The following is a 12,859-nucleotide window of genomic DNA, read 5'->3' as shown; positions in this document are numbered from 1 at the left end:
CTAGGGCGGGCTCTGCTCACAACATCTAACAAAATTATATAGCAAGCTGAGCCATTGAAAACTGGGCTAAATATGAAAAATTATAATTTTTATGCATTTGTTACTTAGTAAAAACTTGTTTTGGTGTAAAAGAAAGTCTGTATTGAATAAATACCATAGATAGGTTCTAACATAACTGCTGACAGTATTTTAGTTTCTGATCAACTGAGTAGGTTAATGTGAAATAAAAGCATTAATGTTTCCTTCTCGTTTGGGCACAATGAAGTTCTGCACTATAATTCTGAACTCTTCTGTAACACACTGTAAAATGGTCTACTACATTGAAAATGTTAGTAACAACTGAAATTGACAGTAGTCTTAGATAAAATCAAGAGATGGTGGCAATGCAACAATAAAAAATAAATTTCTGCATTATCTAGTGCTGAAGAGTATTTGGATTGTAATCATAGAGTTCATAGGTTGTATTGTCGTAAGGAGTACAAATGTTACCAGTTTTTAAAACTGTGCAGCCACCACATGCATATAAATAATAGAATCATATTCATACAATCACAGAAGGTTGGAAGGGACCTCAAGGATCACCTGGTCCAACCTTTCTTGGGAAAATCATGGTCTACATAAGATGTCCCAGCACCCTGTAAAGTGTAGGAACATAAGTGCATTGTGTAACTGTCAGGGAAAAATGCAAGGTACTATCAACTACCAAATTCTAGCAACTGTTGGAGGCCTACACAAAATCAGAATTGTTCGGCAGAAATACCAGCTGAAAAAAACTCAGGATTTTCCTGCTGGTAGACATAGTTATAGCTGGGAAAAGGGGAAGGGGGAAGGAAATGAAACGTAGAAGAAACAGTATTACCTTTTTCTTGATGTTAAAATATTTTCAGCGTAAACATTTCTGTTGTACCAACATGACATAAAAATAATTGCCTAATACTTAGCCTGTTGAACTTTGATGATGCTGTGTGAAGAGAAAAGGAACATTATTTTTTTTTTGTTATTTCTTCAGGATACATATGAGGAGATTAATAAATTTGAGAAGGCTATAGCGGGAAATACCTCTACAGTACACAGCCAAGTGGCTGACAGGTAATGTTTGGATTTTAGGTGGCTAAGATCAGACAGGGTCCTACCTCAGCTGCCTACTATCTGTGTAGACAGCCACTTGAGGAGAACTTAATGGCTTGTTTAGTCTAAACTCTGATTGTTCTTTGAGTGATTGGCCGCTAGCACTGCAAATATTCCAGCTCCAGCTCCATTACTGTGTTTTACCTCTACATCATATTTTGCTTGACCTTGAGCTTGACTGTTACCTTTACTAACTTTATCTTCACCGTCACCTTCACCTTACCTTGTAGTAGGATGTCTCAAGCTTCCTTCTCTCCTTTTTGCCATATATGCAACAACACAGGGCACAAAATATTTCTATTCTTCTCTGCTCATGTCAGTCATTGAGTCTGTAAGGTCAATTAAACTTGTAGAGATGAGAATGGTTGTGGGTGTACATACATGGTAATGCATATCAAAGAAAATGGAAGTAACATTTCTCCTTATACTTTTTTGTATGTTGACTTATTTGTGAATCATTTTAAGTAATAACCTTCCTGTCACATTTAATGGTATGTATACTATACTCATAAGAGTTGGCACTCATTCATACTGCCATGGATGCTTCTGTGCATAAACAATTTGAGATTAATGTATTTGCAAAACTGCACTCAGAGTGTATTGAAGAGTCACCCATCTTTGATATTCTATGAGCCATCCTAATTTCCTGTTTCTGCAGAATTTGACTTCATATTAGAAAATTCATTGTTTAGCAGTTGGCTGACATCAATGCCGGAACTCTCCTCTGGACTTAGTGTTCATTGTGGGGCACAAGAGCATCAAGAATTAGCCACAGTGCCCACAAAAGGTGCTGTTGTGCGTTTGTAAGACTTGCACATACCTACATAGGAATCTGTATGAAAAGACCTCAAAGAACCACAGTTCCTATAAAGTCAGTGATCTTTTTCTTTATAATCTTTTCAATCAGCACTATAGAAGAATCATTGCAAATGCAGAAGTTGCAAGAAACAACTCTAGAAAATACAACACAGACAGCAACTGAGCTGTTAAATATTTATTCAGATGATGAATATATAAAGAAAATTCGAAAATGTTTAGAGGAAGATAAGTTCGCTAGAGAACAACGAGAAAAGAGACGGCGAAAAATGCTGATGGAACAGTTAATAGCACATGAAGCTGAAGAGGTGAGAAAATGTATGCTGAATTATATAACCCATGCACAATTAGTAATCTAAAATTTTGTTTACAATTATAAAACCGCAGTGTTTTTGGAGAGCTGAATAATATTTGGAAGGGATAAAGGGAGGCATATGCACTTATACCTGAAAATAACTTTTATGCCAACCATTGCCTTTCCTTGAAACATGTGGAAGGTTGTCCGCATTTATGTCATGCTTCATTCTTATAAATCATAAAGGACCAAATGAAGGCATTCAGAGCTAAGATTACTAAAAATTAGTTGAAGACCTGCCTTCTGTTCCTCACCCTTTCAAAGATGGACTTTAAATTATCAAAATGTGTACTGGTTCTGAAGAAGTTACTTGTTAAAAGAAAAACAAATATAGTATTTTGTAGTTGAAAACCTGTATTTTGAAGTGTGTTGTGTAAAGTGTTTGATCTGGACTGGCTGAATTCTGAAATGGTTGTGCTAGGGGATATGAAGAAGTAAAACACTTATTTTGCAAATAAGGGCTTTGATTTTCAACATGTTATGGAATAGAAGATGTGTCTGTGGAGGATGTCTGTTTTGTATAAAAATGGATATTGCAGGTTATTCCATTTTAATCCTGTCCTGTAAAGCACAAGGCTTTTCAGATTCCTCCTCACACACCTCATTCAAAAAGCAGCTCTTAGATTATTGACTTCACAGATCTTCTCTTTCTTCATGCCTATATCAAAACAGACACTTGTAACCTACTGGGTTTCTGTAATTTCTTGTTATTATTTACCTTAGTATTGCACTGTGAGTCATTAGCTTATGTCACATGTGTTGGACCCAATATAGCTGAGCCTGACTCTATTGCTGTTGCATAATAATAGCTCTTCTGATTTGTGGCGTCTCTGTAAAGTATGAAATTTTTTATTTTTATATGTACATATATATATACTTAAGCATTGACAAGTAATGTCCGAAAACATTTTTGGAGTTGTTAAAAAATTAGATTTTTTTTGTTAGGCATTTAGAAATGTGATGACATGTCAATATCTATCCCAGACATATGTTCTATGAAAAACACCTGTAGTGGCTTAAACTGAGAATATGTCCATCCATGTATCCTGTCTATGAGCTCTCATTCAAAGAGGTTCCATATCATGCCTTGTTGATACAGATAGGCCATGAAGAAGTTTTGCAATCATGTTGTCTGAAATCACTGTAGCCACAAAACTTGCTCTTTATCTCTGCTGTGAGATGGTTGTTACATCTCCAGCACAATGCCAGCAGCCTTAACGAGTGGTTCTGATAGCCCCAGCTGTCCACAGATGGCCATGTGGCCAGTAGCAGTCAGTGGGGCATTTGATGGGTACAGAAGCTCTTGGCTAGCAGGGCCGGCCATTGCTGTTCAGGTCAGACATCTGGTCTACCTGCAGCTGTAGTACAAGCCTGGCCACTTTGATAGGGAGGAACTGTTACAATGTGCTGCCAATTACACTGGCTCCAGTGGGCTCTTAGCAAGGCAGACTTAGCCACAGTGTTCCTCGCTTCCCAGGAAGAAAAATCAATGTTGATAAAGGAAAAACAGAAGCCAAAGACTGCAGAAAATAGAAGCCAAGTGAGGAGTTGATTGGTACATTACTCTGACCAGATCAGAGAACCTATTTAGTGGTAATTTGGTTCTATATTAGCAGAGGAAGGGGTGTCTGGTTGAAACTCTGTGAGATTTCTGAAATTAGATGCTGCTTGACTTCAAAGAAGTGTGAAGCAAACTGTGATTTTTTTTCTTAAAAAAAACCCCAACAAACCAAACAAACCCAAAGTAGTTAAAAATTACTTTCTCCCTCCATGAGACATCAAACCAGAAAGGGTTTGCTGACTGAAATTGTAGGCTTCTGTAGGCATTAAGGTCAGATTTTTACCTATGCTGCATAAAACCTGGGCACAGGATCATTTATAGTCAAAGGAATTTTATCCCTTCAGGGTGCTTTAGTGTGTTTCGTGTCCATATATATAAACTTCTACTAAAAGTATATTGCACAAAGTCTTGAGTTTTGGCACACTATAAGTTGGTGCCTGGGAGCAGAAATACTTTGCATTTACATGATACTTCTCTGTGTGGAGCATGGGATAATGTAAGCCAGATTCTCAGGCAGGTGTGGAAAGAGTTTGGCAGTAATATGGATTCATTGCAGCTGAATCTTTGGTTTCCACCATTTCAACAAAGTCTTTTTCCTAAGTACTTGTTATTTTTAAATGAGTTGTTCAGATTTTATCTTCCTGAATTTGAAAAGTTACTAGGAGGAAGTCATCATCAGCTATAAATGAGAAGATGAAAATGGAAGAGGAAATTAATTGTTACTAGATTACTTCTTGCTAACTAAAGAGATTTATGTATGCTAAGCTATAAGCTTTGGTCATAAATCTTATGACTACACAATTGGACAGAATTGTTTCATTTGTATATAAATTAAACAAGAAAATAGAAAACATGATATAATAATTACATATGAACATGAAAAATAAATACATTAATGTGTGGCCACTGGATGCCACTGTTGTCTCAAGTAGGTAAACGGAAAAAACAATGTGTATTATACTTTTCTCACTAGTAATTATTTAAATTATTAGTAAGATTTCCCAGTTATGATATTGATGATTTCTTCAGACACCTCACAATCCTCAGTGAAAAAGGTCATTTAAAATGTTAGGTAAAAAAATTGTACTGCCATTTTTAATTTTGTCTCCTAGTATGCCTAGAAGTTTCAAAACTTTTCAACCGTAGGTTTTAGTACTTGGTCCATTCCTTTTTGTGTGAAAGATAGCTACCAGTGCTTTACTCCCCTATCCAATAAGCATATTTTTTGAAATTATTAGTTTTATGTCCTGAATCCTCATTTATCCATTTATCATGTAGCTCTGAGTTAATTTCCTTCTGGCTGGTTTTAGGCCAGCTCAGTACATCAAAATATTTGATCACTTAGAATAATGTAGTTCTCTGCCCTTCAGTAGGCAAAGGAAAGGTTTCTTTTGGCTGCTCTAAAATGTTCTAAAGCAGTATCTTCCCATGTCCTTTATAATGAGTGCATTTACCTAGATGAGGTGCTGTGATTTCTCATTGGTCCAGCTATTCATACCATACAGTTGGTGGATTCAGGACTACAAATGGGGTGGCTCATTCAATGCTGTCTAAGTTAGGATTTAAAAATCCATTTTCCTCACTGGAGTACTAATTGCTGTACTTATTATTAGTATTATCTTACCTGCAGCTGAAGATACGCCTTTGCTACTGAAGAAAACAGTGCAGGATATTTGCTTGTAATAGAAAGCAAAATCTGTGCATCTTCTACTCTTCTTTGAAATCAATGAAGTAGTCTTCAGAAGAAGTGAATAGAATTGTGGCAGCAAATGGCGTCACTTTTTTGGCTTGATTTCCTGAATGGAAGCAACAAATGGACAGATTAACTCTTTAGTAGGGAGTGCCATTAGAAATTTTTATCAGTTGAACTTTATCATATGACAATAAAATGAAATATTTTCGTATGAATATGAAATATTTTCACATGAATATAAAAGTATAAAGTGCATATAAAGTTGTTACTATTGCGTTGTTTGCCGTTTCCATTGCATGCATGATGATAATGCTGTGCATAGAAAGATTGTGTACAAACACTATACTAGGGAGTACAAACCAAAACAGATTCAAAAACAGACTTATTTTGTGATAAGCTTATTAGAGAGACAATATTGTCTGAAGGTGAAGCACTCTGCCTGAGGTGACCACATCTTTCCCATTAGGATTACTATGCAGTTTCATTAGATTTAGTGCTAGGAAGAGGAGTGCAAATCTCACATTTTGGCTAAAATAAACGAAGTGTTGAAGCATTTTTGTATCAGCTTAGTCTTTTCAAGTCACCAGTATTTAACTGGATTGTACTTTATTCCCGGAAATTGTAAAGAGAAAGGAACTTAAAAATATGGGAAGAGTTTTGTTTGAAATGTATTGGCTTCTCCCTTACATCAACATTAAACATCTAAATTAATTAGAAACTTTTGTTCTTATTATTGCAATTAAAATAGCCACGTTTTACAACTTTGTGGTAGAAATCTATTATACATGTCCTGGGTGCACCGTGTAGCACGGACCTAGGACTGTGTAGAGTTCTTTCATAAACAGTATGATACATAATAAAATTTTGTTTTTCATTAATAGGTGAATTTAGGTAGTGTGTTCTGCCATCTCTGTCACAGAAGGCTGAGGGAAAATAAACCTGATTAAAAGAAAATAGAAGTGACATTTTATTTTGGCTTGGTTTTCATAGTACCACTAATCAGCTTTACCTGTTTCTCTCTTTTCAGGAAAATGAATTTGACATGTTCAGATCAGTTTCCAACTTAGGTCCTTAAATTTGAATACATTTCATAGCAGTTTTGGTGTGTCTGAAACAAGTGTCCAAGGAAGAGATATTTTCTCCCTAATTCTGCTGCAGGAGTGATATTTGGCAATGGGGCTTGAAAGGCAAGCTGGTGCTTTCACTTAGAACTCAGAAGTAGTTCTGGAGTGTGAAAGTAATGAGGCAAAACTTTAGGTTAGGTTAAGCCTTAGTTTGGATATCAAGAACAGTCTACAGAAGTGTTGTAGTGAGAAAAAACTATTAAGTTTGGACAAATACTTTGAAAAGTGACAGTCCACAGCCTTCAAAGTATCTGTGCACACCCATCATGCTTTAAGCACTAGCTAAGAACTATTTTCTTATAGTACCAAACAGGGCATTCTACTTATATCCCAGTGAAAATGTTGAAACCGTTTCCTTGAAGTCTTGTACTTTTCCTCTGTTCCGAATGCTTCCTTACATTCCCTGTCTCCAGAATGGAAGAGACAATTACCCAAATCTCAAGAAAGAAGGAGAAAGTTCAAACTGATCAAGGATCCTGCAGAGTATGGCTGAGATTGAGGACTGGTGAAGAGCAGGGATAAGTTAATGATTTGAAGAAAGGATATGTCTTTACATTATTTGAAGCAATTATTTGAAATACACTGCCGTTTACTTGCACACAGGAAATACCAAAGTTAAAATTGGGTTAATCTGAACAAAGGTATTTTTAGTGAGCATCTTGGTTAAGATATATTTAGAATTAACTTTCTACTGTTCTACAATTCATGTGTAGTTTACAGAAGTAGTATTCAGAAATTATAGTGTTCCAGGTTTTTGTATCAATGAGCAAGTAAATGCTGTTACATGCCTCCATTCATGTTTCTCATATGAGACATTGATGAGTTGTCTATGAAGTATTTTAAGCTGTGCTTAATACTATTATTTTTTATCTTTTAGGAGGCTTACCGAGAGGAACAACTTATATACAGACTAATGAGACAATCTCAGCAGGAGCGGAGGATTGCTGTTCAACTCATGCATGTTCGACATGAAAAAGAAGTGTTAAGGCAAAACAGAATTTTCAGGGAAAAGCAATATGAAGAAAGACGACTGAAAGAGTTCCAGGAAGCTCTTGATAGAGAAGTGGTAAAACATGTTTTGCTGCTTCAGTTGTACAGGACTGTTACAGTACCTTCCTGTTATAAAACTGAATTTGTATTTTAGGACTTTGCTAGGGACAGGGTGATTTAATGATTAATATATTCTTTTTTCTAGGTTTGAAGTTACAGCTAAGTTAGTAAGGGATAAAGCTGAGCAATTTAAAGTCTAATTTTGATTTTTTCTTCTAAGCAAATTCTAACCTGCTATGAAAATACCTCTGTATGCTGAGTTTAAAAGGCACAGTTTTGCAGAGCTGAAATTACTAAAGATTATGACATAAGATCATGTTTCAATAATCATATTTTTAATTTCCTTCAGGTGTAAACTGTTTACACCCATTTTTAACAAATGCTAGAGGGGTTTTGCTCATGAGTGCTAATTTCTACCTTGCAGCTTGGAGCTGATTAATAAATTGTAATGATTTATAATCTTGTGGTAAACTGCCTAGTGCTACACTCATAGTAGGCCATAATGTGATTGTAGAAATCTTATTTTGCTCCTGCCAACACTGATTAGCAGCTCTAAATCCCCTAGTGCAGCTGGAGTACTATGTAATAAGCAGCTATAGCTATTCATTACAAGATCTCTTTAAGTATGCTCCCAGGGAAAAGGGGCACACCATCACAGGAACTAATGATGATTTTCTATCATGACCAAAAATCTTTCTCAAAGTTTGATTAGCATCAATAATATCAAATTAGTTGCAGATTAGAATCTTTTAAGCTAAATTATTTGTCACATATTGTAAATAAGTATTCCATTATGAGTTTCACTAGAATGAAGCCTTTACCAATGCATCTGCATATTGTTTCTTAGGAAGAGTAGGCAGCATCATTTAATGTTTCCCTGTCCCCTGAGCACTGAATATGTTCTTAATCTGTCTGTCTTGAAAGAATTAATATATTTCTCCTTTATTTTATTATATTTTAGCAGTTAGAAAGCAAACAAACTGGAATTTATAGAATGAATAAAAATTTTTAGATTTGTCCAGTGTTAATCTGCTTGCTCTCTATCCAGCTCTGGAGAGAACCTAGATGTTTTCATTTCTTGACTTAAATGAGCAAGTTCATTTTCATTTCCAGGTCTGTGCACCTCTGCACTTTTATTTTCTGTAATCTCAAATTTACTCTTTAAAAAAATTCTAGGCCCTTGCAAAACAAGAAAAAATTGATTTTGAAGAACAAATTATCAAAGAAAGAGAACAACATAAGAAAATTGCTGTTGAAAGAGCTCAGGCACGTTATAAAAAGCATTATGCTATATGTTGGGAAGTGATTGACCAAATAATTGATTTGTCAACAAAAGTAGGAGAATATCGTCTACTGACAAACAAGTGAGTATGGTAGCTGTTAGGCAAAAGTAACGGTTGCTAGGTAGCTGCTAAGCTTAATTATTCAGACTGGCTTAAGCATCACAACATCTTATGTAGATTCTCAGATATCTTACAGGACAGGTTCAATTTATTTATGTGGAAAAAATGATATTACTTTTGTGTGAGGATTCTCTTGTTGTGATAGAGGGTGAACTAGTGCTGAAGACTCAGCGTAATTTCTTGAAAACACTATTAACTCGGAACCTTGGGAGACCAAGGCCCATAAGTTCTACAGCTTGTGGAACTACTAATTTCCTTTTTTATGAACAGATTTCTCGTTTGAAGTTTAAAAATGGAGTGATGCATATCTCATTCTGTATTGCTCCACTAGCTGAACACTTCCTCAGTGCCATGTAAACAGAATGAATGTAGATCAACCTGACTGGACTGTCCTAAAGGTAGCAGCTCACTCTGAACGTTCCAAGACCTACATGGTGTGATTCCCTCTTCTGACTTGCCCTATTTGCACGGGGTTTCAGTGAAAGTCCTAAAAATGCAGTAGCTTGCAAGTGCCTGTGTTGTTATGAGTGTTTCCAAAACCACAGAGTGGGGCATTGTTACTGTTGTTCTTTCATTAATATTCAATGATTAGACTGTGGGATAAGGCTTACAGCACTAGATGTGTGCCAAAATCTTAAGTGCCTTTTAGTGTAATTGTATGTTAAAATAATAAAGCTGTAACCATATGGAATACATATGACTATATTCTTGGAAATTATATAAATTTATGCTCCATAACTACAAGATGAAATAGTCACCCTTGACATACCTTAGTGGTGATTTGATGGTTTCCTTATCTGGCAGTCATTCTTCCAGTGTAAGCTAGTGTCACATTTGTTTTCTTGAACTGAGTGGTGCACAGTATGTATAGATGTTTGATATATCTTTCCATACTATGCTTATCCAGGTTGTACCTGAATTTACTGCCACTGTAAGTGTGCTTTGTCTGTCTTTTCATACACTTCATCGTACACAATACAAACAATAGGTATGCAGTTTTTTCTGAACAACACATACACAGTTTATTTAAAGCTATAACACTGGCATATCCACAGTCATTGCTAAAAGAAAATTTAAACTGACATAATCTTAAGGAATAGTAGGAACTTTCATTTTGACTATTTGTTAAATTTAAGCTATTATCTATATTGTTTATTAAGCAGCCATAGAATTGCAGTGTGACATATATCAGCGTCCTGATTGCATTTAGCTTGCTATATATGCAGTTTGTCTTTTTGTTTCATATGAATATTTTTTCTTTCTAAAAGAAAAAAAAAAAGTTTAATTATGCATATTTAATTGTTTGAGATGAGGCTTCACTCCACAAAAGGGAAAAATATTTTCGAGCAGGGAAAAAATAGCTATATCAAAACTGTTACTACACAGCTCTGCCAGCCAAGTACCGTGCGATGACACGTTTGTGAAAATACTGAAGCCTACAAGTGCCTGTGGCTTTGTAAGTGCCAAGCACTTGTAAGAAGCTGTAATTAGAGAAAGAATTATAAACTATATCTAGATTAGCATATGCTTGTTTCATGATTGTGATTCTTAAAAATTTGGGTCTGGTAGTCTCAAAAATCTAACCCCTTTATTTTGAACTCTTTTTTTTTTTTCCTCTTCTACAGCAGAATTCCATTAAAATTGATGCGAGATTGGAAGGAATTTTTTTTTAATGGAAAACCAATTTACGAACAAGCCTCAATTCAACCTTTGCCAAATGAACCAAGTCCAGAACAACTTATAGAGCTGAATAAAATGAATGTGTTAGATGAAAAAGATTATGGTGAATACAAGGTACATTAAACTGACAAGACATAATGCAAGATAATACACCTTGATTTTCCATAATCATAAACATTTTATTGTGATGTTTCACTTTCTTCTTGTACTAGTTTCTGATATCAGATTTTGACATGCATTTCTTTTCATTGCCTGAGGTTCTCTGTGAAATATATGTCTATATTTTCTTTTAGTAGCACTGCAGAACTGGTGAAATTTTAAAACACTGTTATAATTTCATTCTTGTATGTAACACTGATTACATTTCTCTCTTGAGTTTGTTGCACCAATGTGTTAATTGGAATGCAAATAATTTTTAGCTAATTGGAATTTTAAAGTGTGCTGAACACTGCCTTGTTTGAAAATGCAATAGAAAGTAGCCAGCAAAAGCAAGTAAAATGAAATTCTTGATCTGTTACAAAACCTGATAGTCTTAATTTCAGAAATTTTGAGTGTAACGTTTCTAACAAGATTTCTTGGTTTGAGTGATCCATTTCTTTTAAGATGTTAACATAAGTGACACTTATTAAAAATGTCTGACGTTTTTCTTAACCTTTTGTTGGAATACAAATAGCTATTTTTAAGGGTGCCTTAATTTTTTTTTTTTAAACTTTACAATACATTAATATAATTGCACAAATTAAAGATGTAGGGTGAATATTTCCATGTTAAAATCCATTGTGTAGTATTTTCCAAATTACCTTAATGGTACTTTTCTTTGGAAAAAGAAAATACTGCTACATTTTTATTTTTTTTCAAACGATCTCTGACTAGAATATAGCAAAATCATGGCAAATAACCTGTCTTTGATTTTTTTGAAAATTATTACTACAATAGATATCTGCTTTTATCCACATTCTGAACCAATTGGTATATGTTCTTTTCCAATGAGTATAAACATTGGTTATGAGTTTCTGTGATGACTGTTTGACAGCTCAGTTTACTGCAAGTTCAATCAATCCATATGAGTTCTATATCAACTCATGTAATGAATTTAATGATCAATTTAACGTGCATCATAATTTTCACAATCACTTTTTTTAGGAGAAAAGGTGCGTATATGCAAGACTAATGGGGAGGACGTACAGGACAGACAAGCAGGAAACAGTGGGGAGCCCTAATGAAAAATTAAGATTTTACAGTCATATTGTTGTCTATATTACAAAGTCTCAGTAGTCCTCTCTAGATGTAAGGTCAATGAACCTTGCAAACATTTAATGACACTTTTAAAGCCTATTTTTCACTACCAGTCTGTTTCAAATGCACATTCACACGAGTAATTTTATTTTTCCCAGATACTGTTAGTCTTATGCTTTTCTGAATCAGTATTCATCAAAAGCTGTTATTATATGACATATGTAAAATTGTTGACACCAGTTCACACTTATGTCTTCTAAAAACCTAAATGAACAGCTAACACCTTCAAAGTATGGCTTCTAGGTAAAAGTGTATTAGCAGGGCATTCTGGCAATGTTTATGCCGATTTTCTTAACCTTTGAGAAAAAAAGCCCAGCACAGGCAATTTGTCATTTCTCAAGAATACTACATTTACATTAGGAATACTGATGAAAAGTCTTAGATGTATTTGAAAAAATACAAGAACAAAATATAATGCTGTCAGTGTGTTGCACATTCCACATTAAATTGAGCTTGAAAATACTTGAAAGCTACCACATCATCAGTTGTGGCTAATTGCTGAATAAGTTAGGGGAATCACTGAAAACAAGCATAAAAGTAGGCATTGCTCAAAATTTCAAATAAATAATTTCCAGTTTCGGTTGAGAGTGTTGACCAGGAGTTATATAACTCTCTCCCAGATACTGGAAAACTTGTTTCTGACAGGTGAGCTACTTTAGCTCAAGACAAGTGCAGTCCAGCCATCTTCTGATTAAAAGAGTAAGAAATACGAAAGGTGAGTACTTTGAATGAGGAGCCTGTTCCATTTGGAAT

At 34.9% G+C, this 12,859-nt stretch overlaps 1 protein-coding gene across 1 annotated transcript in view; it reads left to right on the top strand.

The window, feature by feature from the left end:
• Positions 1-1,009: 1,009 nt before the first annotated feature.
• Positions 1,010-12,859, top strand: part of LOC103777976 (sperm flagellar protein 2-like) — a gene marked incomplete at its 5' end in the record, with an annotated part of 14,851 nt that continues 3,001 nt past the window's right edge. The window contains 5 exons of the mRNA XM_008945544.1: positions 1,010-1,089; positions 2,036-2,252; positions 7,555-7,743; positions 8,904-9,091; positions 10,756-10,924. Coding sequence (XP_008943792.1) covers positions 1,010-1,089; positions 2,036-2,252; positions 7,555-7,743; positions 8,904-9,091; positions 10,756-10,924 — 843 coding nt within the window. The remainder of the gene's footprint in view (positions 1,090-2,035; positions 2,253-7,554; positions 7,744-8,903; positions 9,092-10,755; positions 10,925-12,859) is intronic.

This window comes from Merops nubicus, unplaced genomic scaffold, assembly GCF_000691845.1.
Source record: "Merops nubicus isolate BGI_N331 unplaced genomic scaffold, ASM69184v1 scaffold7788, whole genome shotgun sequence".
Taxonomy (NCBI): Eukaryota; Metazoa; Chordata; class Aves; order Coraciiformes; family Meropidae; genus Merops; species Merops nubicus.
The sequence above is the reverse complement of the archived record's forward strand: the minus strand, read 5'-3'. Positions and strand labels throughout refer to the sequence as shown.